General features: G+C 40.7%; 1 protein-coding gene across 1 annotated transcript in view; it reads right to left on the bottom strand.

Annotated features, from left to right (window-relative positions):
- NCKAP5 (NCK associated protein 5) overlaps positions 1 to 27,700 on the bottom strand; it is a 352,741-nt gene that overhangs the window by 192,977 nt on the left and 132,064 nt on the right. The window contains exon 4 of the mRNA XM_058840560.1: positions 3,736 to 3,795. Within this exon, the coding sequence (XP_058696543.1) occupies positions 3,736 to 3,795 (60 nt within the window). The remainder of the gene's footprint in view (positions 1 to 3,735; positions 3,796 to 27,700) is intronic.

Below are 27,700 nucleotides of genomic sequence, written 5' to 3'. Positions count from 1 at the left end.
TCTCATATATTTCCTAACCTGGCACTGTTCACTGCTAAGAAAATTTCACAAAAATGAGCATTTTTCCTGGTCATGTTTTGTGTCCAAAGGTGCAAATTCATGTACTTCAAAGATGTAAAAAATACTTTGATGATTAACGTGGTTTTCAGTCTTCAGTATGTTTTGAAATAAACTTGTGATTTGCTTTGAAAGCTGCTTATTTTAATAATGGGATCTCTGTCACTACAGACACCTGCACAGTCCCCATCAAATGCAGTGAGAAGTGTACACAGATGAACTGAACATCTCCATTTCCTTTGCAAAGAGTCATACCTGATGAGTCAGAAGAGACATGACTAAGAAAATTGTGAGCATGAACAATATGAAATTAAAGACCATGAGTGACAGGAAGAGCCAAACAGCAATCCTGGCTCAGTACTGCTGAGATCCCATTTCAAGGGATGGATTGCCAGTAATTCCACAATTTGATAGTGAATAATCAATGTTTACTGATTCATCAAATAAAGAAACTTTAGCAATTGTCAGGTATTCAGCCTGAATTATTCCATTCACAGGTCATAAATCCACATAACCCAATATATGAGGTATCAGGTTTTCCATATAAACATTTGGAAAAAACATATTACAAGATTACCTGTATGGTTTTGGTGATAAATATTTATTTTGAAGCGTCTTCATCTTCTCTAGTACCTTTCAGTAACCAATCAGTCAGGAAAACTGTAACTCTGGGACATATCAAAAGCCCAGTTCTTTGGGGAGCAGGTACCACACAGCACACACTGACTGATCTTTCATCAGGAAAACCTCTCCTTGTATCCATCCGTTCCATCATCACTCACCAGATGTTTATGGATGCACAGACACCGCAGTGTAAGCGGCTTCTGCAGCACATGCTTTGTGTTTATCAGTCACTGGTTTTATGTACATGTCCACCTTGCAGCGGTTCCTGGTGCTGGGAGAGCCTGAGTGGGAAGGACAGGGAATACCCACTGCCCCACATCCTTCCAGCACACACAGGGACAGGGCACACATTCTCTGCTCTCTGACTCTGCTCTCCCTTACAATGAGTGTGTTTTACATAAAGCAGTCACCTCTTACCCTCATGACCTATCTGTGACAGCAAAACCCAAACTAATTTTTTTTTAAAGAAGCAGAAAACACTAGTGTGTGTTACAGGAGGTGCCATCCTGCCAAATGCTTGTGTGATACCCTGCACAGTTCCCAGGATGCAGGGCAGCTCCCTGTGCTCCCTGCCTTGCTTCACAACACAAGAAATGCTCTCCACGAGACCAAGCGAGGCACTGGAGGTGCCACTAAAGGTGCCATGTGCTGCCACCTGCGCCCTTCCCAAACGAAGGAGCGGGTTCCATGAAAACCTTCATGCCAATCTAACCAGCACAACAAACAAAAAGAAAATGGGAGCGAGTAAAGGCGATTAGCTAATTAGTGATTAAATAAAGCTGTGGCCTGTCACTGGCAGGGAGGCTGCGGGGGTGCCACTGCTTTGATCCCAGTCTCAGGCGGTGACAGCACAGCCAGGCCCTCGGGCACCCTGTGGCTGGCTGGTGGCCCTGCCCGGCCTGCTGGCCCCGGGGGATGTCCATCACACCAAAAGGAGCAGCACATGGGCCGGGCACCCTGTGGCCAGGCTGCTGGCAGCCAGCGCTGCTCGGGAGGGAACCCCACTGCTTGCCAAAGGCCTGCTTGTTCAGAATCCCTCGCTGAAATTTCTCTGAGTGTTTGTAAAGTATTTGCTCCACACCCAGGATGTGCAGCCGGCTCCTCGCTGCACGCCCTGGGAACGAAGCTACGCGACTTTCTTAATCCCCAGCCTCCCCTGGGTTCAAATACTCCAGCCCCTGGACCCTCGCTGCTCTCACACCGCTCACAGCCCCGCGAGTTCATTAATGTTAATTAATGACTGCTGTGTTTCATATTAAAATCACCAGCTCTGAGCTCTGAGACACAAAGAACTTTCCATAAATCAACTGCTTCAAAGCAATCATCTCTACAGGCGCACTTGCTCTCGGCTCTAGTTGCAGGATAATTGTGCATATTACCCCTCAGGGAAGAGGGGCATTTACCTTGGGGGATGACTGCACCCCTGGAGAGCTACCTGTCAGCTCCTAATGGGTTACAACACTTGGCCTCTCAACAAATTATACAAAATTACACCCTGGTCAGCAGAGAGAAGTGATCCAGAAACCCATAGCGAGACACATAAGAAATGTCTGACAGGCAAGAGAGACCACACCGTGGGTGCACATACCAAAAGCCTTACCAGCTCTAGAAGGTTAATCAGTATTGCTCATTTCATATGGTCTTGGATTATCCCACTAAGTATATTTTACACTCAATATATTATTTTACTGCTATGCCTCCAAGGGAATGCTAGTTTTTAAAAAAATAAAGGAAATATTTCAAATAGAATAAACAGCTCTTCCCAGATTTTGACATTTATTTACACTGAAAACTAAAATGCAATTGCAAATCCAATGCCCGATCTTTGCCGTTCTTCCTCAGGCAAAATTCCTCCCGGAGGCAGCAGGAGTTTTATCTCAGTCACAGACTCTTGGATTGCAACTTTACCTGAAAAAAGTTTGTTTCTCTATTCCTCCAGGACTTCTGTGCCCATTCACACACATTACCCATGGGCCAGGCTTCCCAACTGCTTAACACCCATCTCAAGGTCTCCTTGAGGCCAACCCAGCCATGCTGCCAACCCCAAGGGCAGGAACATTGGGGTGGTGTTGGGATGGGAGGGGGCAGTGGCTCCCACAGCTGAGCTGGGCACATCTGGGGCTGTGGTGAGAGCAATAAACTCAGAGCTGGTTTCTCCCACCTGTCATTCCCTCCACATCTCACCTCACTGTATTAATCACTAAGGGTTTATAAATGGCACCCACTGGAGGCAGGTGGGATTTTAAGGACCCACAGAGCATCCCCTCCCCAGAGACCTTCTACAGCTGCTCCCCACCGAGTTAAACAAATGGGGGACCACCAGTCTTTCACAGCCAACTGTGCAATTCACTCAGATCAGTGGCACTTCCACGTGTGTTCCAGGGGATAGTTTAGGTGGGCTTGAAGGTTCTTGAACAGGTTTGCTTTATCTCATGGAAGCTCAAAACATTTTATCTGAACATGGGGACAAACAAACTCCTTAACAGATGGGAATAGTTCCTCAGATATTAAGTAATTAAGCACACTCAGCACATGTTGGCTCCTAAAGAAAATTGTTTTGAAGAGATAAGGCACTCTATAAATTGAGGTTTGTGGTCAACCAAAAATCTGCCATTTCATCTTTTGCTCACAAGGCTAATCTCATGAATTGGTACATGAAAAATGAAGATACAAGGAGCATTACATGATTTACAAAATTATCAGATTGAGGGGCTTTTTTAAGCTTCCATGTTTGTGTTCTTTCATTTTTCTGTGGTTGGCTAAGATTCAACAGGCAAGTAAATCTACTGCTTTTTGATCTGAAATTGCCTTTCTGTGCTTGCCTTGCTTCTAATTCCAGTAAGGCCCATCAGCAGAAAAATGAAGCAGCTTTTCTCTACCATGGCTTTTCCAAGGAAGCCAAGCCTTGGGTTTCCTCACATTTATGAACACATCATTGCCAGCCCTTTGTCGTGTCCAAGACAGCCTGGATTCTCTGCTGACCACCTTCAGCCAGACCAAACGTGCTGAGGCAGTAAGACAAGAATTGCAAAGCAGCGAGCAGGCACAGCTTACCATGGCTCCTTCGCTCTTACTCTGGGCAACTTCCCGCTGCAGCCGAGCCACAGACAGCTTCTCCCTGAGGAAAGAAAAGCCTGTGAATAGCAGTTCATTCCCCACTGGCTTCCCCATCGGGGCAGCATTCCTGCACATCGCTGGGGTAACCCCCGGCTGCTCCCCGTGCTCCCCCGCAGTATTTCGTGGCTGTGTTTCTGTTTCATTTTGTGGCAGTTTGACAGAGCTGTCAATAAATCAGCTGAATCCAAACATCATTTGCTTCATTCAAACAACAAAGCAGCTCATCATGCTGGTGATATGGAAACAGACTGCAAATCAGATTGTGTTATTTATTTTCCTATAGACCTGCACATCAGCTTTATTCTGCACCACATTAACGCATGCCAGAAGGCTGTTGCATCATCAATAAATATATGCATAAAATTGAAATTAAAACCATCTATTCTATATATAAACACACTGCGATGCATTTTTCAACTATTGAATTATTAGATTTTTTTTTAATTAGCCTTTTTTTCATATAAAACCCTTACACAAATGTTTGGCTCTACTCAACTAATAATTAATTTGTTTAATTAAGGATTTGGCAACCACAACACATTTTCAAGTACACTGAAAATTTGTAAGAAAAGAATGAAAAGTAGTGATTAGCATACACAGAAAAGGAAAGATAATTTCCAGTTGTATGGCCTGGGGAAAGTCCATCCACCAAAAACCTGCAAAGGTGCCAAGCCAGGGCAGAAGTAGGACCCAGGCTCTGAAAATGTTCCTGTCATTGACTGGGTCACTCCAGCATGGAAAACTAACTGCTCTGTGGTATTTTAATCACAAACTTGCAGGAAAAATAAAGCAGCCTTTAAACTATTTCTCAGGAACCATTGCTGATGAGGAAAATCTGGATGTGCCTGCCCAATTCCTGTGGAATGACAGAGCTCCTGTCACTCAGCCACAGCTCAGCTTACACCTGGGTCACTGCACCAGTCTCCCCTCTCCATTTCAGTAGAAGATGTGGTATTTAAGCTGAGTCTCTGTACTGGTCACCTGTCCCCACATGCTCACCCCACCTCTCTGCATTCCCCACGCAGCCAACAATTGTGGGTATCAGATTAGCAAACAGGGATGAGGCTGAAACCACTGAATATCAGCAAAAGTTGAAGACGATACAGCCACAGCCCTGTAGAAATTGTGTTTGTGTTCTCCAGCATGACATCAAGACCTTCTCTGGCACATGTGAAAAATTATGGAAAATTGAGAATTTGTATCAGCCCAGTATTGAGGGCCTTAACACAGGTGTCCTAAATGCATCTTCTAAAAGACACATACCTTCCTTGCTCAGATACTATCACAGGCAAATTATAAAACTGGTTAATCCTATTTTAAGGATTCAGTTCATCTGCTGGAAATAGCCCCTCGCATTTTTGCACTGCTTCAGTGCCCTAATATGTTCTAGTGGAAAAAACAAGTATTCCCTTTGAGGAGGTTTTGACCTTTTAATTGCAAAACAAATGCCTAAAGATATTTTATGAGAAAATATGTGGGGGGTGGGGGCAGAATAAACAAACAAACCCCCCCACAAACCACTCCTCCATACACTTCTTGCCAGTGGTCTGGAGAGATTTATTTAGAAATGTCTCCTACATCAGGAATACTCCTACTTCCCTCTCTCCATGTTAACTCCAACATGGAATCAGTTACACATTTCTGGAATTTTATTAAATAAATTTCACTCAAGCCCCATTCACAAAGAAGGCTCCTCCAACAATGCCAGGTGTTCCCTGTCTGGGTGAGGATCCTGGCTGACGTTCCCAAAGGGTTTTCCTAGCAATTTTCCCAGTGAGGGACAGCAAAGACCAGTATTCTCAAACTTTGTTTATAGCAGTGCTGCTGTCAGGAACAGAACCACTTTTCAATAGCAGAAAATGAAAAAGAAACCTGACTATCATGTAGGAGAGGGAAAAAAAGTACCATAGTGGGTACAGAAGAACAATCTGTTCCAAGAGTGTCTACAAATAGCCAGCTTTGAGGCAAACAAACTTTGTGCTCCTGCTTCCTCCCTCCCACCTGCATCCCCCAGGTGAAGGAGCTGTGGACTCACAGCCAGACCATGCTGATGGTTACCTTCCTCTGGGCAGGACGTGTGGCAGAAGCTCAGCGTGCCTGTGGACCACAGGCACCCCTGGGACTGTTCCAGGGAGCTCTGTCAGGGATGCACTTGGCGCACGGCCCGCGGTGAGCCATTTCCCACCAGCGCTACACAAACGCGCCCGCGCGAAGGGCAAGGAACGTGCTCAGACTCCCTGTACAAGCCAACAGCATTTAAAACTGATTTGCAGTGTTGGGAGCTTTCATATGAGATACATGACAGGAGAGAAACAAGGACCTTCATGTCTAAGGATGACCAAAGAAACCCTCTGGCCATTAGCCACCCTCTCAGTCAGTTCTGATTAAGGCAGCACCTTCAGTGACTACTCTCAGCCCCCATTTTTAGCATGGTGTTACAACTGAATAAACATTTTACTATGATTGAGCTGCAAAAATAATAAGCTTTTAGCTGCTTTAGCCTTTCAGATATTCCAAATGTAAAGAACATTTGACATGCAGCGTCAAAGTTAATCTCATTTTTTAATCTTTGCTTTTAAATAAGAGAAAACAGTGGCATCACTTTGCTGCTGTATGGTTTTATTTATTTTTAATCAAGCATGTTTCATCCCTATAGCATGATTAATTAACAAAGTTAATTAGCAACTACAGCCAACCTGCAAGGAAACAAAATCTTCTCTGGGGATTTAAAAAATTAAAACACGTTCATTGAGAAGGTCTCATGTTCTCTTTTGAAAAATCTCCAAATGATAAAAGGTTTACAAAAATTCTCTTTGGAAGCACAGTTAATGATAAAAGGTTTACAAAAATTCTCTCTGGAAGCACAGTTTATGCTCTCAGGTTTGAATATCTGTATTGTAAGTCACAAAATTCCCAGCCAAGGACTTTGTAAAGAAATAACTAAAGAAGCCAAACAAGGATTCAATTATACCCTTTCCAGATGGAACCAAGCACACAAGTAGTCAGTGTGTGGATGGAAGAAAGATACATTTCAAATCTCAGTATCACTCGTAGATATTGCTGTAGCTTGTTCTAAAAAACAACAGTTTGAGGAAAGCCCATTCAGTCCAAGAAAAACATAAATGTGCTAAATAATTTTGCATATTCAGAGCTCTCCTTAGAGTAAAATTTCTCCTTCTTTCTCCTTTCCCATCAGGTTCGACTCATTCAACTGCCAGACAAGAGAAACCCTGCATCAGGTGACAGTAACATCTCAGGGCTCCCCCAGAGAACTTCACTGCTGGAGCTTCTCCCCATCCACGAGGACAGAGGCAGGGAAGCCAATCCAGTCACAATCCCCTACCTATCCCCTAGTTCTGAACAAATGCTGATGCTCTTCCTGGTGTGGTAACACATCTCCTCAGAGCAAGCACCACAGTAAAAGCTACACTGGGTACATGAAAGGCTCCATTTTTCTCAGTTGTTCTTTTTGTATTGCAGCTTTACATTGATACAACAAACCCAAAATCTCTAGCAGTGTACTTCAGCTTCCCAAACTTTGATCTTCATTTTTATTTGGACACCTCAGATTCAGAAACTGTCAGATATAAGGCATCTCCATCTAACAAAGAAAGATATTACTTAAATAAGCTTCTGTATCAAGTTAAATTGTGCTGACATATATCCATTTTCCGAGACCTGAGCCATACAGAATCTGTGGTATTTTCAGTGGTAAATAGTAGTTTTACCATTTTAATGATGAAAAGTAATTTTATATTTAATGAAGAACACAGTCAAGACTCAACAAGAATGGGAAATATTTTAAAAACATTATCTGAAACTCAAGTTAATGCTTCAGCAAACCTTAAGCCCCGTGATCCCCTGGGAGGAGAAGGGCTCCATCCACCCTGACACTGTCCTTCCCTCTCCTGCTCAGCCCTACAGCCTGCCAGCATGCACTGACAGCTCTAACACTTTCAACATAAGTCAGCCTTGACAGAGATTTCAAACTCTTCCCATTTTCTAACTATTGCTTCTCTACACAACAAAATTTAATAGGTATGAAGCTCCTAAGTTACTCATTTGTTTCTCTACCCACCTTTTTTTATTCATGAACAAGAGCATACTTTCTTCATTTTTCATCCTGTCTTGGAATTTGTCACTCTGAAGCAATATCATTTAGAAACGATCAGTCCTGCACCACAAAGTGAAGCCTCCCTTTCCTTGTCATTTTATAACTTTCACTGTTTGAAAAGTCATAAAATCAGCACTGACAAAGTCAGGCTTTGAAAGTACAATGAATATTTGTTTTATTGTTGGTGGCTGTGGCCAAGCGAAGTGGCCAAAATATATTCCAGTCCTTCCATGCCTTCAGGAGGCTGTTTTGGAGCAGAAAAATCCCAACCAAATTTCCACTCTATACTACTGCTGTGAGATTCAGAAGGTGAATTGTTTGTTCTCACGGAGAAAAAGCAAACAGAAGACTGACAGATACTCAGAACCCAAATTTGCAAGGCCTCTAAAACCTCCTTGTGCCTTGGAACCACTCCTTGTCTACTACCTACCAAAATTACTTCTCCTTAACTTTTCCCCCCTATATCATTACTTGTAACCACAGCTTTGTTTTTCCAATGAACCAGAAAAAAAACACAACTAAACCCCACCAAACATGGATTAAACACAACACGGTGCTAACAACTGACCCAGGGGCAGGGTGCTAGTTTGTGCCTGGATTCCCCCATCTCTTGGCTTTCCAGGGAGGTTCCCATTTGAGGGCTGACCAGGCTTGACCCCATCGAGGGGATGAGATGTGACAGGGAAGAGCCGAGGGTGGAATGGCTGCAGTGAACTCACGCGCCTCTTTCAGCTCCGATTGCGGGCGCGGCGCTCGGCGAGGCTCCTTCCCCCGACCGTCACGTACGGAGCTCGCTGCTCCATAAATGTCAGAGCATTGTGGAGCTGGGCTTTCACAGCCTCAGTGCCCCAGCCAGGCCTGGCAATAAAGGAGTCATCCCAAACAAAAAAATATTCATTGCAAATTTAAAGCTGAGCGAAGCACGGACTTTATTTAAGCACTTTTACAATAATTGCAAGGACTGGAGTTACAATAACGGAAGTACTAATGCTGTCAGGCAGAAGCAGAAAAGATAGGATGAGCCACCAGCAAGGAGCAGCTCCTATTCACTGTTAAATTATTGGTAATAAAAGATAAGCCTACAGAAAATATCATTTACATTAAACTTCTCCTCTGTAAGACATGATTCTGCCAAATCCAGACAAGTGAAACAGGTAGTAACTTACTTAAACTGTATTTTCTTTGGCTGACACTAACAGCAAGGAAAAAGAAAATTATAACTATAATCTAAAATAAAGATCAGCAATCCTCATGGGCTCCTCACCAATTTCCAGTGGATTTTCATGTACATTAATCTGAGGAAGTTCAAAGACAACCATCTAGTTACTTTCCAGAAGCATCCAAATAAGACACCAAATACAAAAGAAATGGAAATGAAAGAAAAAGAAAAGAAATACAAAATGTCATGGAAGAAATCACAGAAGAGGACAGGTGAGAAAGGAGGAGAGAAAGAAAGGAATATCAAGAGGGCAGAGCAGAGCCCTTGTTATAAAAGCATTAACACTGTTTTTGGATAAAATGTGGGACAGTTATGGTAAAGAAATTAGAAAGTTTATCAGGAGTCCATGGCAGATTATCCCCAAATTGTTTCCATGACCAATTACTCTCCTAGCATGGGCACAGCAGCTGAGGTTGGCCTGGCACCTGAGCAGGGTAATTCCCCTCCTCTGAGCACCAATGCATTCCCAACAGAAGCATCCTCTCCCACACTGGCAATCTGTATTATTTCATTGATATTTATTGTTGTCAGCACTGAAATTATGAGTGCAAGGCTGCACACTTCAATAATTCATTGCTATTTCAGACAACATTTTAAATACATCTACTTATATAAAAATTTATTTATTTATCTATTAATGTTGGAGTGTCTTCTTCCATTATTAGCACTGACTCCACAGTACTGCCCACTTTTAAATTTTGTACCTATTTAGGGAAAAAAAAAAACATCGTTAAGGACGTCTAGACCCAAAGTATAAAATGTTGGGTTTTTTTCTTTTGAACATTGGAATGGTTTTTAACTTTGCTGATGCAGAAAAAACACTAAGGAAAGAGCAAAAGCTTTATAAATAACTTTATAAATAACTTTCATTAGTAACCACAAAATAATTAGAATGACAAGAAATAGGACCACCAAGAATGGCATGGGGGTGGTATTAACCATCACAATAAATGCAATTTCTTGACTAAGAAAAAAATTGGAAGAAAAAGTGATCTTTTTCCCCCATTATGCACATATTCAGTTGGAGGATAAAAGATTAATGTCTGTGTGATACAATGCCAAATCATTGAGATAATTACGAATTATACTAAGCAATCATTTTACAAATCTCCTGGAACAACTCACTTTATGACCATTATTCATGAGATTATGCATTCAACTGCAATCTTTTTTCAGATGTAATCCTCTGAAACCTTTCTTTTGGTCTGATGACCAAAGAAGATGAAAATGAGATTTCTAGAAAAGCAAAAATGGAGGGAAAACCCCACACTTTTTTAACCATCTCTAAAGTCTGCAGAGAATAGTGAGAGATACTTACAGACTTCTTTTAATAAACAGCCCAAACACAGAGCAGTAAATTGCAGCAGGCAAGGGAGTTACTGGCTGTAAACTTGAATGCAACCTTCTCAAGTATGAAACATCAAAACCTAAGTGCCAAGAAACACCAAGTAAACAGCACCAGAACACTGAGCTCTGAAATACATATAAAGTACAAGTTTTCACATTATAAATTAAATAGTCCATGTATTATGTAAATGTTGCATTTATCAGAAAACAAAGTTTTAGCAGAGCCAAATTCTGCATGGATTTGCTCCCTGTTTAAACCTTCTTATACAATATATCCCAGTGAAAATACTAAAATTCACTGCTAAAAATAAAAACACTGGATCCATCACACAAAATTTGTTATTATTAAAAGTGGCACATTAGCAATAAACCTTATTGTTTCTGTTCTGAAATCCACACCTTAAAGTATAGAGCAAAAGCAATTTGTCAAATTCACACTGCTGTAGTTTGGAATTTTTTGACATAAGTGACTGATTTATCAATTTTGATGTTGCATTAACAGTAATGTTTATATTTAATGCTGTATTATTTCTGCCAATAAGTTGCAATCCAAGAAGCATACATTGGGAACTTGTACAATTAGGCAAGCTGCCAAGTTCTCAAAGAATTATCATTGCTGAAAACTTCAGTGTTATAAAAGGAGAAAAAGAAGGAAAGGAGTAATAAAAGTCTATATGGAAATTTAATTCAGCAAAAGAAAACTTTACATCACAATATAGGCAGGTGTTGCACAGAGATGCTCATTCTTTACTAAGAGAATTACTGCTTGCTCTTTCTGTCAGGTGCTACTTTTAAAAAATGTTATATACTAATGAAAGCATGTTTAATCAGAGCCCTTAAATGGTACCAAATTTCTCCCTGAAACTGTCCCTCTGGTATGACTAATTCACTTTATCCTCCCTCAGCAGTATAGGGTCCAGGAGCTCCACTTCTTTAAGTGGGATGATAAGACCAAACAGGTTGCTCAAAACTCCCCAGTGTAGCTTGGTATTGCAGTTGAGCTCAGAGTGGGTTAAGAAAGAGGCACAGGGTCATTGCTACATGAAAGTGTGGCCCATGGAGAGAGACAGCAGTGTAAGTCACCACCTTTTAATCCCTCTTACTCCCAACACACACAAACTGCCACTATTCATTTCACACACTCACAAGATGCTTTTTTTGGTCCTAATCCCTGAAAACACCTGCTCTCTTTGCTGGAAGTACCAAAGCTGGTGACACTGGGCTGTTCAGTAGAGCTGACATGGGCCTGGGGACACATCAGCCACCAACACAGGGAAGGTGCTGCTGAAGCAGATCTTGATTCTAAATGAGCCAGACTTTTATTTCTGTGACTTGGTGACACTGAAAGCAAAAGCAGAGATGTGAATGGAGAAGCTCTGCCTATAGAGCTATCAAAAGATAATTTTTTTCAATGCACATTCAAGAAAGAAGAGACAGAGCAAGAACCAGATAAGAAGCACTCTGTGTGAAGGCACCATTCCCATCTCTCCTGCCCTGAACACATGGTTCAGCACTTCTGCTCTACTCCAGATTTCAAGGCAGCCTACAGCTGCAGGTCATGCACAGAATTCCTGTCACAGCAAGCAAAGCTATTCCTCCTCAGTGCCATTGCTCCTAGCAGGGTGTCCCAGCTTGTGAGTGTGTAAATTCTTATCTCTCTGTTTGCTGTTCAGTTTTAATCTGGGTCAAGCCATTCTCTGGGCTAGTTCGAGTCCCAGTTCTTGTGTTTCTGGTTGGGGTGTTATGAATAGTTGGCAGTATCAGATCCTTACAGCATACAGATTCATACCATTTTTATTGTATTGTTTACTTGTGCTAGTTTTGAGGGTCTTTTCTTTAGTAAATATTTGGAATCCAGAAGATATCTCATTCCTGCTATATGATGAATTCTTTGGTTTGTGACCCAAACCACTTCAGCCATTTCTAGCAGAAGTGAATTATTGTTTTCACTGAGCCTGGATGCAAGATGACCTTGGAAAATGAAAAAAAAAGGAAGAAACAAGCAAACAAGGTTTTCTTTTTGTGAAGGACTTGGAAGTTGAGCTAACAAATTCCCCCAATCACTTTTCCTCATATATATTTTTTCTCTGGAGATTTGTCACATGGAGATGATGTGCTGTGGAAATTCTTTTGAAAGGAGATGCATTTCCCTAAGGGGTTTTTAATGAGAATTTATTGCTCATGAAAGATTCAGGATTGGCAGCACTTCAGTCTTCAGTTAATGATCTTTTGTTTATTAACATAAAATGCATCACACTTAACAGGAGTGTAACTTTCCCAACCAATGCATCAAAGCACGAAAGAATTCTCACTCCTTCCGTCTTATCCCCTGAGGCTGTCTGAGAGGGCGTGAGATGAAATTTATATAGTTGTCCTCTATGAAAATGAAGTCAGAACTCTTGTTTCACATAAAGCTGAAAATCATGGAAACATTTTTTCATAAGCAAAGTTACCCAGACATAAACTAACAGCAAGAAATGTCAGTACACTATTATGACTTCCCACAGCACCTATTCCTTCCACACAAACTTTTTACCAGAACCAGAAGGTATTTGTTTAGTCCTAATCCTAATTACTTTTACATTCTGTGGATAACCTTCATGCAAAGTACTGATTCTACATCCTGCTAGTAAATTACTATCTTCAGAAAATCAACAAATTTGCAAAAAGTGATGAAGACTATAGACAATTGGGTCTGTAAACCAGAGATCTCAAAAAACACTAAGCCACCTCTTGTATATTTGAGGAAATCAAAAGGCAGAAATACATTTCTTCACCAAAAAAATCCAAAACCAATCCAAACAAATAAACCACCACCCCCAGAAAAAAAGAAAATAAATAAAAATAAAAAGAATGAAGCCCACTGCTGAAGAAAAATGGGTATAAGACACAAACCCCAAATTCATTGTTTTGGATACTAAGCTCAACCAAACTTGTAGATCCTACTGCTTTCTTTATAACTAGTTTTCCTTTGGCTCTGCCCAAGAGATATACCCAGGTCTCATTTGTTTGTGAGAATGTTCAGAAATATTTTCCTCCCTGCTCTCTACAAAGCCTTTTACTTTTGCTCTTACAGTTCAAAGAAGATACCTGATTTTGCTTCATTACTGGTTGACCTCTTACCTCTGTTTTCCAATCCTTTGTTCCCAGATCATCACAACAATTCCCAGTATTCTTTGTAATCTCTTTTTAAAGGAAGGTGTGATGTGTTTCTATCCATCCAGAAAGCCCACAGCATGAGGACTTAGGGTTTTCTTAACAGGCTGCACTTGCTATGTCTTTTTTACTCTCTGAGCTATATTTATTGCAAACTCTATAACCTTCCGGATGTCACTCATGTCCTGTTCTAACTGAACATTGAAATGCCTTGTAAAAACCATGTGGATAAGAAACAAGACCAAAGTGATTTTTATGCTTTGCTCACTTTGCTCACAACCCCCTCTCTTGATTTTTTTTTTTTTTTTTTTTGCATTTACACAATTCTTCAATTCTTAGATATTCTGGTACAAATCGCTAACAAATCTGCAATGACCTTCCACCCACAGAGAAAATACAAAAAAGGATCAAACCTGGTCAGAAATAGTCTTTTACTGAATAAATTGTTTTCTTTTTATTTTTTCTTGTAATCTCATTTTGCACCCTCAAGAACACTTCTGGAAGTCCCAGAAATACCACTCAGTCAGGGAGACAGGTTTCTGCTGGGAACTGTCTCCATTTTAAGGCCAAAGGACCCAGAACTCAGATCAGGCCCCTGGAGTAGTGTTTTCTGTTGTAACCCATCCCTGCTCTCCTCTGTCAACCCATCTGAGATACAAGAGAATTTCTTCTCACATCAATTTACAGAAAATCAAATAATCTGGACAGGGAGATTACACTTTTGGGTACAGCACTTTTGATACAGCCCTGCAGGTGCCTTCCAATAGAATTCTCAGCAAGAGACAGATGAAATAAATGAAAGAATTATTTTCTGAGAGCATTTCTTAAATGTCTACATCAAACATACTAAAGATTTACCAACAGACAATAATTGCCACTTTGTTTTCTGTTTCAGGAAAGTGATCCTGTTTATTGAATGAAAAGATTTCGGAAGAGAAATTAATCCAGACTTCCATATAAATTTCTGTAGACTTGGGTAAGCCACAGTTTTGTGAAGAGAAAAACAGGTGACAGCTAATAAAAAGGATTATTTTTTTTTAATTTAAACTGATGCTGTAACACAAACCTCCTTGGAAAAAGTTATAAATTGGTTGACTTCCTGCAATCCTCTCCCAGACTAAGGAACGTGTTTCACTGTGCCTTAAACAAAATAATGTTCTCTACACCACATCTCACCATGCCAAAAAGAAAACAAGCAGTATGCTGAAAATCACTTTGAAGTATCCTTCAGTAACCCAATATACAAATTCATATTCATGAGCCTTACAGCAATAAAATCAGTTCCATGCTAATGATATAATTGTTTCTTCTATCATTCTGTCTATAAAAGAAGACTAGATAAAGTCAAAGGCAGTGGCCTCTGGCTGATTATGTGTTTTGACAAATTAGATGATTAACTGAAACCTCAAACCCAAGCTTTGCTGTCTCAGTAGACCTAGAAGGGGAGAAGAAAAGCTTTGCTTTTGAAAGGACATGGCTCTACAGGGACCTCAGCCCAGACTGAGAGCGCTCCTCAAAGAGCAGTGTTTGTACTGAGCACACAGCCGTGCACACAGCCTAATTCCAACAGAGAAATTACACCTGTCACTTTAAATAATGGAAGCAGCATATGGCAATATATGCAAAACGCTTTCCAACATGTTCAAGTGGAGATGGAGAAACTAAGTTATCAATGACAATTTTACCACATAATATACCACTGTAGCATTTAACAACACTGAAAATGAAATCCAGACATATCAGTGGGGCAATGGCAGTATTTCTATATTTATGAAGCTGTTTAAATTCACATACAGTCAAATCACAACTAGGAATAAACCAGGGAAAACTGAATAGCAACAGGCACAAGATCCACTCGTGTTGTTCAAGTTGCTTTACTGAGCTCTGTTATAAAACCCAACATGTGGAACCCTGAACTTGCCCCAGTACATCTCCAGCCCTGCTCTCTGAATATTAAGTGACAAAACATTATCAGGTAAAAGCTCAGTACTGTTTGTCCTCCCAGTTAGCAGCTCAACAAAGCTGGGCCAGAACTGTTGCTTAGAACTTCTTCAGTTATTTGTGATGTTACTGAAAATGCAAAAGAGCGTGCTCTCATCCCTTTACAAGTAAACACAATCTAAAAAACAGCTTTCTGTTTAGAACCTGAATCAGAGAAGCAAACACCTTCAAGAAACCTCAGATGAACAAAACCCTCTTGGGGCATTTTAAATGCTTTTCCCCAAAGACAGCAGCCAGCTCTGCTCTGTGAATGAGGCCAGCTTCTCAGAGCCCAAATAGCATCAACTTCAGTGGAAGTTCAACTTCAGCAAACAAAACAAGTAATTTAAAAGATACAGACGAATAAGGATTAAGATGTGCTAGTGTTAAGGCATTTCCAAACATATTAAACTATATTAAGAAATACTAACTGTCTGAAGTATTAAAACGGAAATGCTTTCAGGATTAGGCAATTCCATATTTTTCCAGTTTCAGCAACAAATAATATGTTTTGAAATCATTTGATGTTTGAATAAAGCTCTTTGCCATTTTCTGCAGCAGATGCATAGATCTGGGTAATGAGCTGTGCTCTGAAATAACTTATTACAGTCATCACCACAGCCAGCTACATCACCTTTGGCAGAAAACATAATAAAAATCACACAGTGCTCACATAGCATCACCCCATGTATTACTTCATTTACAGAATCAGGAAAAGCTCCGTTTCAAATCAAGGTATTGATTATTTCAGAATTTAATCCCACATTCAAAAGCTGTAAAAAAAAATAAAATAAATCCAATAAAGGTCATTTTCCAATTAAGTGAGTGACCCTAATCTTGATTTTAAGTTACTTAGCTATTAGAGATCATAAAGGAAAGCCACACTTTAAGAGTCCAGTTTATTAGAGTAGGAATTAAAACAGATATATATAAAATAGGAAATTAATTTTGTAGGTATATATCCCAAATCATGACCATGCCTTTAGTACATAAGATCAAAACATCTGACAGAAAATTCATACATCAGTACCTTGAGGTTTTTCTGCATAAACCTAAGCTTTATCTTAATTTCCTTACCTTATTTTAATAATAAAAGGGTCAGGTTGAGGCTGTAACAAGCACCTACTTTAACATCCACCCCCAATAATCAGCAATTTTCTTAGAGAAGACCAACAACAGCAAACTCCTCCATTCCCTGGGTTAATTAGCAAAATTGTAACTGTGGCTCTTCACACTGATTTACAAGAATGCAAAAAGAGCTGAGAGTACTTGTCTGTACAGAATATATGTTACTAATGGTCTAAGTTGTTATACAGGTGGTCAGAGGTGCTCTGAACTCAGGGGATCAATATTTAAGAGATGTTTGGGTTCACTTTCCTTCCCAAAAGTCCTCAAAGCAAAATAGAATTGCCTCTCCTTTTTCACCAGGCTGCAAGAACCAGCAGACTTTGATAAGCTAAGACACTTCCATGTTGACATATTTTCCTTAACAAGATATTGTCTTAATTAGTTTCATCTGCCATTTGGAGGTTACCTAGAAGACAAGTTAAGGATTTTTTTAGTGAAGCAGAAAAAGCCCATATGTTTTTAGGTTGCATATTATTCCCTGTTATAAAACCAGTACCTGCTCATTACTGCACATCCCACAAAAACAGTTTTCAGAGCTGACACTGAAAGCTGTCATCATCTAATTTCACGTGCAAATGAAATGCTAGGACATTTTTCTGCACAAAATACCCACATATTCATCCCTTCAGCAAACATTTTTGGTGAGAAGGCATGACCCAGACACAGAGGTGTTGCTTTACCCTGCTGCTAGCTCTGGCCACAAAATAAAGCCAGAACCAGCCAAGCTCCCCTGGCCTCTGTCTGCCAAGCTCTTGGCATCAACACAACGTCCCAGTGTGTTAGATGGTAATAAAGCCACATGCTAAATTCAAAACTATTTTAATTAGCATACTGCTGCTTTTTTCCCGTCTCTGATAAAGGTAAGGAAAGGATAGAAAAGGATAAATTCTCAAGGTACGTGAGGTCTATCAACAGGTACTTCCTCCCAGCACTCTCTTGTGAAACCACTATGAAAAACTGTACCTACATGTAGACAGTGCTTCCGTATGCACCATAAAAACTATGGCTTTGTTTAAAAATCCTGAGCTCCCAATTTCTCAGAGTTGCAAGTGACAGAGAAAATTATTTATTTTTTAGATAGGTAGGGAATAATTTTTCTTTTCCCTATACAGAGATCATGGCCTACACAGTTTCCCAAAGACATATTTTCTTTAAAAGCAGTCATATTTTTGGAGCATTACCTGCAACAATACCAATCAACTCCTCTTCTCACCATGTTTCTCAGTGCACACAAGTACTGATAGTCAAAAGTATTAATGAAGAAAAGTATTTAAAACCACTAGAACATGATGCCCATCATACCAAGCAGTAATTTAACACTTTAAACAGGCAGCCAGATGGCTGGTTTCAGTCAGCCTATTTCCACTGACATGTATTTAATCAGTTGAGTTACCCCAGACAAACAAGCAGCCCGGATTTCTAAGAGCAGGACAATGATGGAGCGGGATAACTGGAGCTGGAGATCAGCAGGGTTTAGAAATTACTTCAGGCTGGGCCTTGCCAGCCCTTGGCTCAGAGGCTCAGCCCCACTGCCTGGACCAGCAGGACGATGGAGGCACCTGCTGGAAGCCCCAGTGGCTGAGCAGGACCTGCAGGACATTCCTCCAGGGCCAGCCATAATCCCCAGATGGGCTTTTAATTCCAGTGGCGCTGCTCCAGGGCCTGCTGCCAGCCCAGAGCCCAGAGCCCGAGCAGCAGCAGCCTGGGACACACAGCCCCTCTGCTGGGCCCAGCTGGCCAGCCAGAAACCACACACAGAGAGATTTACTGCAAAGGGAGGGCAATAAAACCCTCTGCCTGCCACAAAGCAAAATTCCCTCCGACTCTTCATCTATTGATGCCCTCTTCAGTAGAGACCTCCAGCCACTGTAACATTCTGGCTGGAAATTTTCATTTAGGTTATAAATCTGCTCCTTCCTCAATGGTCAGAGGATTTTCCCAGGAATTCCCTGGCCAACCACCAAACAGTCCCACTAAAGGCCAGAGCCACGCTTTAACCTATTTAACTGTACCCTCAATGCCCATCCCATCTATATCTGTATTAATTCCCTCCACATCCTCTCCTTCTGTATTTCCACAAACTTCTCTGCTTTTCACTTGGATTTTAACACTGCTGAAGTCAATGACTTCTCACCAGTTCTAATACACGTGTTTTGGTGCTGGTTCTCCCAAGCAAACCGATCCTGAAGTCAATGATTATGGACAGATCTATTCAGGAACATCTGTGTACTGTCCCTGGTCATCAGAGAAGAGGACAAACCTGGGGGGAGCCAACATTGCAATCTCTGAAGAGGTTAAAGCAGCAGGATCAGACTGCAGAGATCTGACAGCGCCCTTCCAACTATTTTACACAAAATGAAAAATATGTCATGAATTTTCACAAATTTCTCAAATATTACAATCTGAGTACTCAAATACTTATTTCTACCTCAGCACTCTACAGATTTCCTGTAGAGTTTGAGCCGATAATAGAACCATGTTAACGACTCCCAGAACCAGCCCCAGCTTTGAAACCACACGCCTTGAGCCTCACTGCAGAAAGAAATGAAGTCATTACCCATGCCAGCCACAAAAAACAATCTCATACTCAATGCTCACTGTTAAACAACATAGTGTTATAACATAGTATGACATGCTCTAGTATTTACTGCCCTTTTGATGCTCTTCTATGCACAGAAATACGTAACATTGCCTTTATTTTAAACTAGGCAAAATTTGAGAGCCTTCCTGAGAGGCAAAGATTTTTATTTCTCATTTCATTTTTAAAAGAAATTAGAAATCTAGATCACAACATCCAACAACAAACAACAGTGGAAGTCAGTGTCAGGATTGCTTATTCTCAGAAAAAAAGTTGAGCAGTCTCAGGACCTTGTCATTTGAGCATAGATTGCATTCTGGCATATCAGATGTTGCAGTAATGGGATTTTGTAAATCTGAAATGCATTCATATTGTATACATAAAGAAGTCTCTTGATGTTTTACTTAGTTCAATGCTCTTTTTCATCATATGTACCAACCCATGCCCCCCAGCGTTCAACAGCTAATAACCAATATATCTGATGAAAATTAATTGTCTTGACAGCTTGCATAAAAACTATAAAGGTGCAAAGGAAAAATGCTGTGGCAGCATTTTCTTTCTCTGTAGGACAGTAGCTATGGAAACTATCTTCAGAGGCCAACTGGCCGCCATCCCAGTGCAGCACAAAAAAAATCAAAATGCTACTTTTAGAGGGTTAGTCAGTGGCACCAGTCATAATTATCAACATCTACAATGTTGATGCACATTAGCCACAGCAAAATATTGGTTGATGTTGGTGGGAGCAAAGCTGATATGGCATTAAATACTATTACAGGCCTGGATAATACAGAGCCTTATAAACTGCCCTCATACTGATAATTATTATGATAACCTGTCAAAAATAGCATAAAAACATGTAAAAATAGACAGCTATCTAAAATATCCATGTGAAAACCATCCAACCTCCTAACAGAAAATATTTTATTACTTATTATGACAGAAATAAGCAGGTAAATACTTGCAGATGAAGAGGAAATCTCTAATTTTATTTAACTGTCACATTTCACTAACTGAAACTTATCCTTTCTGAAGGGTTTTATCCCATATAGCTAGCCTGAACAAAAGCTGTGATTTCTAATACAGTCTGACAAAATCATCATTTTTTATGAATGCTGAGAGATTATGAAGGATTTTTCCCTGAAAAGGAAAGACACAAAGGAGCCAGAGGTTCATTATTGCAAATGCATTTGGCAACTTTCACTGCCAGCCACAGAAGAGTTCCTGTGGAAATGTAGTCACAGGTCATTGATGAGACTCAAACCTTTGAAGAAATATGCCTTCCACCCAGAACAGTATTCAAAAAGTAGGAAGATTTCAGTCAATAAGAAACTTAAAAGGAAGAAAGCTGGAGTATACATACACCTCGAGTATATACATGATTCCACCATTGCAGAGGTTGGTATTTCACTCAACCACACAATTTTGTGACTTTTTGGTACTCTCTAGTGGATAATTTCTCTCACTGTGGATACCTTTCTTCAGTTTCTCTGGAAAACTCCTTCTCTGATGCCAGCAACTCTATTTTAAATGGCTTATGGAGACTACCCTGGAAGGACAGGGTTATACAGAGCAGGTTTATGTCCAGTCAAGACCCAAATTCTCCCCAGTGCAACATTGTACTGGCTGGGTCTGTGGGAGGCTGTGGAAATGGTACTTCTTGAAGGATCTGATTTGAAACCTTGCAGCCTTGACATGCACTACAAAACCAAACATGAGCATGTCTGAGGCACTGGGCTGTCAGCCTGTTATCCTGGTAACCTCTGAGCACCCACAAATCAGTGATGGCCTTCTTCAAAAAGTCTATACCTATGGGAAGAAAATAACCAAAAACTAAGGCATGTGCCTAAAATACAGGATATTTAGACAGCTTTAAGATTTAATTTAGCTCACAGATTGCAATCACCATTGTTCACATATGTCTGTATTGCTGCAGTTTGCACTGAGAAGCTGTGATCCGTCTCCTCAGCTGACGAGGCTCTGCCTGTAAGAGCTGGGACCCAAGCAGGCAGGCTGCACTCACAGCAGGCCAGCTCACTCCAAATTGAAGCAAAACAGGCGATTTCCAGGCTTTTAAACCAATATAAATTACTATAAATAGCAAGTAGGTCAAGACCATGTTTTCTCTTGCATTTTCTCCTGCTCACAACAAATGATCCAATTCTGACCCCTGCAGGTCCCTAATCAGGGTGGTATAGCTGCCCCTTTGGGGTTGAGGGTGAGGTGGCACAGCTCCCCAGGGAAAACCCAAACATTATTTTCCAGTCACCCTGGTCTTGTAGCCTTTGTCACAACCTTCAACAATCCTACAAGTCCTATATGATTGTCCACAGATGAAAGTTCTTTTCTCTTATAGAGGAAAGATATTTAAGCTGTATTTATTGAAGATTTAACAATAATGCCTGTTCCTTATTCTTAATAAATTAGCAGTGTTGAGCAGCTTTCTCTATAAAGCAGCAGATGCAGTCTCTCAGAAATATGTATTTACTTACACTACCTATTAGACAATCAAAGAAATTAATTAAGACCTTCAATGCAGTCTTAATCCAAACTATTTCACTGGTTGACTGAGTGCCTCACCATTTGGAAAAGGAGCTTTCACAATCCTATCCAGACCTCACTGATGGGATTATTTGTAATAGCACTATAGAGGAAAAACCACAACCCGACAACCAAAAGGAGCAAGTTTTCTGCAGGCAGAGGGAAATTCACTACTGCTTCAAATGGGAAGAGAAATCCAGACATAGGGCTGTGATTTCATCCTGTCATGTAGGAGCTCTGCATCTGTCAGATTGATGGGGGTAACTGGAGGGAAGAGGACCATGCCATGCCCAAATCTCCCCAGTGCCATCAATAAATTCCTGGCTGGAACTGTGGGTTATATTTTAGATCTGACAATAGCTCTCATTAACTCACCTGTTACCTTTACAAATTATATCAGCAGAAAATTTCAGCAAAACAGATCAGAACTATTTATTACATGCCTCACACTGAGGTTTGACCCAGCTACTACTAAACAAACCAAGTTCAACTAACTTGCATCTGACTCAAAATTTCTCACCAGAAAAGAGGAGATTAACAGAACTGAAAGGACAGACAATAGGGTTTGTGTGCCAAAAGCCTGACTTCTTTTCCTGTGTTAATCTCATCAGAGACACCCATGACTGAAAGCCTTGTCTTGCCTACCATCCTTAAGACTATCACAGCTACACGCTGCCGAGTGAAGATGTTAAGGAGATTAATCCAGACTCTAATAATATTTATCTAAGTGTTGCTAAAAATATCTCTCTTAGAAAAGCATTTACATGACAAGGGAGAGATAAACTCACATTTTGATACATCCCAAACTATCCAACATTGCCCTTGCACAAAAGAAAATGCACAATAAATAATAAAGCACATTTTCATTACTCTAGGAAGTAAATCCATCAGGGCCTACTGCCACCATTTGCTTTAATGGTGCACACTACACCAATAAGTTAAGAGCATTGGCTTTTAACAAAAATATATTTAAGTAGTTATGAAAAAATTGATTCTTTCTTTGACACAAGTAGTTGTACCCTAGAAGACAAGTTCCAGTGAAATAAAAGATTTCTAACATCTCTTAACTCCACACTTACTCTCCTACAGTTTTACAGCTTGGTTTCACCCCTCACTGAAACTCATACTCTTGCAGATCTTAATATCTTTCTCCACACCTTCTTTCACACTTTGCAACACCTGTATCACAAATCTCAAGACTGAACAGGCTGTTCCACTGCATGTTTCTTTTATTCCTTTAATTCTAACACTTTCCTAACTCAGCTTTTCAAACTTAATATAATATCCCTTTGCAGTTTTTTCTGCCTTTGATTAATTCCTGCAAACCTGCAGTTCTCTTACTGAATACAACTTCACTGTTTTCTTCCAAGAGGAAACAAATCAACATTCAAGAAGGCAATTTCCTTCCTCCTCACCTGCCAAGATCATGTTGATGTCTCAGCCCCTCCTCTCACCTGCTCACCTTACTCTTCCTTAGAGTTCTGCTATCCCGGGTTCCTGTTCCTTGTCATACAGGTCTATTGCACTCTTTCCTGGCTTAAGAACAACAGCCATCCTTGCTTTTACTTCTTTCTCTGAACACTGAATAACTCCACTGCCACTCATCCTCATCCCTCTTCCATGTCTTTCCTATCAAAATACCAGAAGTGGTGTTTGACCTTCTGTGAAGCTGCAATCTCAAGAACCAACTTCCAACTCCTCATCAGGGAGCCATGAAGCTGCTCCTCCTCCTCTCAAATCGGGAGCTGCTTTACATGGAGTCCAGAAGAGGAAACCTTGGGACATGTTGGGACTTCCTGGGTTTCAGATACAGAGTTTGGAGAGAGGCAGCCCAAGGTTACCAGGAGACATCAGCATTTGGAGGCTCCTGTTACTCACCAGTCACATTTGGACCTGTAAGACACAGTGCCAGCCACAGAGGCTCAGCAGTTTTGAAGCAGCTCTTCAGCTATCCAACCTAGTGAGAATGTCAGGCTTTGAGAACAAATAGAACCCCTGACATCAAAACAAATCTATCCTCACTCTCTGACTAACAGCTCCTCATCTTCCTTTGTACCCTGCAGTCTAACTCTCTCATCATTTGCTGAGCCGTATTTCACACATACACTGTGAAGTTTGGGAGACAGACACTCTTTGTGATCATATTTTAATTTTATGACAATATTAATTGATTATTTTTTTTAATTTTCTCAGTCAAAAATTGATGTGTGTTGACGTTTAAGGTCTTGGGCCCGCCATTCATGATAGTGTGTCTCAATTTCCCTTGATTTCCCCCTGCAGCTGTGCTCCAGGACAACACCCTGAGCACCCCAGATACAGCACAGATGCAAGGTCTCCAGCAGCTGACTCCTTGCTGCATGCCCAGGACAAGCAGCTGGTGCAACTTCTTGGGCCAGCTGGGAGATGAAGTGGAGGTGTGGTCCTGCACCCACCAGGGACCACAGCAAATGATCAAGTTTTTTGTCATTTGTGCCATGTCAGTTGATAATACCAATGCTCTTGTCAGGGCTCTACTACAGTGTCAAAGCAAATGTAAATAAAGCTATTTAACAAGAGTGAGCATTAAAAAAAAAAAAAAAAAAAAAAAAAAAAATCAATCCAGCATAGCCACATACTACAACATTGTAACTATTCATTTTCTTTAGGTAACATTGAAAATGGTGACTGGATAACTTACTCATCTCCAAGATACAAGCCCTAGCTGCAAAGCCAATGTTACTTGAGAGAGAGCCCTGCAGGAAAATTTAGAGCAAATTGTTTCTATGTTATGAACTACAAACACCCATCTAGAGCTCGGATAGCAGAGGCATTCCCAGAAGTCCTCTCTACTACCACATGAGCTATTTACATGAAAAAATATTTTTATATGCTTGAATGTTGGCACATCAGATTCCCATTAAAACCACCAGGAATGATTGCAATTCAATCTCATGTTTGGTAGCCACCAGGAATCACTTTACTGCAGAAGCCAAGAAGGCCAAGACACGGCACACTGTGCAACTCCACTGGTGGCTCTGGTCTTCTCCCAAACTCAACAGAAAGATGCATTTATTGCACTGGGTTTGGCCTACATTCCCCTCTGACCACATGCCACACAGGTGTGCTCTGAGTCAGGACACTGCTGCCCTTCAGGGTGCAATAATTCACTGAGCTGATCATTTTAGAAATGCCAGCTGGCTCCTGTGCCTGAGACTGGGAACATCCAATGGAATGCAGATGTACACTGATGGCATGGAGGAGAGGTACACAGGCAGTCAATTCAAAGAAGGGGAGAGAAAGGGAAAGAAATACAGGAAAATTCCTGTAAAGATCAATGTCTATTGCCACAGAAATGACTATTTATGACAATGAAACCTGAAAGTATAATTTGAAGTGCTTAAAGCGTATAGCTCATCTTCAGAATAAAAAAAAAAACCACTCAGAATAAGGATGTGGTATACTCAGGGACAAATTACTTTATCATCATCAACTACACAATTGGATAAGGATTTTATCTTCCTGTAGTGCCTTAGACCAAGAGCATGGGTAAAACCTTGGCACAGAGAAGAACAGAAAGGATTCAAGTGGACATAATGAGAGAGCAGCTGCATTGTCTATTTAGAACAACACAGGCCATCAGGAGCCAAGAGCCTTTTTAGAGGGGTTTATACACAAAGCAAGGGAAGTTATTAGAAGGTGGAAAAAAGATGTACATGGATAGCAACTGGTATATGTTTGGCTCAGACACTTGGAACCATATGGGTTTAAGAGAAATCCTATAAAGAGTGACAGGGCAAAGAGGAACACTTCTTTTTGTTCTTTCACAGCACACAGCAGTGTTGAGAACTTTGTTTCTGTAATATATCAAACTTTTTTTCCCCACATATTGGTTTTTCCTTCATGATCTTACTTTCATTCTGATTATTCTGAGGAATAATTTATGTTTCAGATGCCAGCTCAGTGCACACACCACAGTAAGATGCAGAAGTACTTGATTCTCTTTTATGAGCCATTAGTTTCTGTACTTTAAAGATCCTCTCTGCAAAAACAAAACAAAATACCAAAAAAGCAAATGTTCCTATTTTCATTTCAAATTATAAGTATAGAAGAAAAATAAATTTTCAAAGAAACAGACAACTTGAGGGTTTCTGACATGTCTTGCTGCATAACTTTCTCTTGAGGTTTAAATCATTTGAATATATCAAAACTATGTGTATATTTTTTAAAATTCCATTAACATCAACTTGAGACTGCATCCATCACCTAATGTCCTAATACTGACAATTCTTTTGTCATTCCTAGGAGTTTCCATTATATGAGGTCTAAATATCAAATAGTTAGTACCAAGGAATAGAATTTTGCTAATCCCTCCAGACCTTCTTCAGAATGGAAGCACAAACACAAATCCCACCATCAACCTTCTGGTTGATGTCTTTACACAATTATTAAAATTGCCCTTTCATTCTCTCCTTTCTGAGAAGTGGAAATTACTGCTCTGATAGCCTCAACTTCACCATGGTGCAGTTTCAAGTGGAAAAAGAAGGTTTAAGCATCCATGGAAACATCAGCCAAGAGCAGAAACACCACGCCTGTGTCTTAAATACCAGCCCCAGGTCAGTTCTGTCACTGGATGGGATTATGTTTTAGCTAAATCACCAAACAGCAGCTTTTGCACTCCCTGAGAACTGGAGCAAAAGTGGGTTGGGTTGTTTTGGGGTTTTTTGCACAGCACCTCTTTGCAAGGTACAAGTGAGCAGCTACACACACTTAGCTCTGCACACAGAGTAGCCTATCTATTTCAATGCTGTAACCCCAAGGTTAAGCAGGTGTCTAACTGGTGGCAAAAGCAGGGTCTTAAAAGGAAAATTAATTAGTGTAAGAAGTGGATTTATTCACAACACCTGGCTGCTGCTGCTGCTGGGCTTATCTATGTAGGGATTTATCTGGTGGAAACAAGCACTGGTGTAGCAGTAACACTCTGCAACGGTTGTAACCAACCTTCCATGGAACAGGAGAAAAGTTAACCATTAATGACTATTAAAGAAAGAGAAGTTCTTTGCTAAAGAGGGTGACTTGAAGTACTACAAAGCATACATTTATACTTCAGCAAGAAAAACTTGTCAATATGTGTGTGCTACGTGCAATAAACCGCAAAAATGCAGATGAGAAAAAGCTGAAGTGGGAATAAATTTCCTAGGGAACACTCTAAAAAAGAGACCAGATTGAAAAAGCCAAAAAGTACATACAAGAACATATAATATTTCTGAGCTGAAGTATATAGTCTTCTGTCCATGATGTTCAGTGAAAGGGGAAAGTACATGAGAGATGCTGAAATCACTGTGAATGTTTTATATTTTTTGGTTTTCCTTCAGAGCTCTGCACTGAAGGAAATCCATGCAATCCCTGCTCCCTGCTCAGCACACCACCGAGGTGGGGGGACACACCATATGGCTCACTCTAACCGTGTAAATTGTGTGCTGTGACACAAATGGGACTGCTCCACTGACACAGTCAATCTCCAGCTCCAAGGATTGGGCAGAATGGGGATTACACCACAGGCTGCAGCCGCTCTGGGAACGGGCAGGGCTTCAGGCAGGAACAGCACAGCCTCGTTCCACACACCCGGAATCCACCGGCTCACAACGAGCTCGGTGAGCGCTGGAACCTGGATGATTCAAAATTTTTTTGGAGTATTTGTAAAGCAATGGCAACCTAATAATGTACTTTTCCATACTGCTTCCCTGCACAGCACAGCGAATTTCAGGTTCTAAAAGGAACATGTAAATCCATAGCAGCAGGAACCTGATGACATTTTTATTCTTGCTACTGGCAAGCCCCACGTAATGCCAGTGGCATTAATCCC

Source organism: Poecile atricapillus, chromosome 5 (genome assembly GCF_030490865.1).
Source record: "Poecile atricapillus isolate bPoeAtr1 chromosome 5, bPoeAtr1.hap1, whole genome shotgun sequence".
In the NCBI taxonomy this organism is placed as follows: domain Eukaryota; kingdom Metazoa; phylum Chordata; class Aves; order Passeriformes; family Paridae; genus Poecile; species Poecile atricapillus.
Note: the sequence above shows the minus strand (reverse complement) of the source record. Positions and strands in the feature narration are given on the sequence as shown.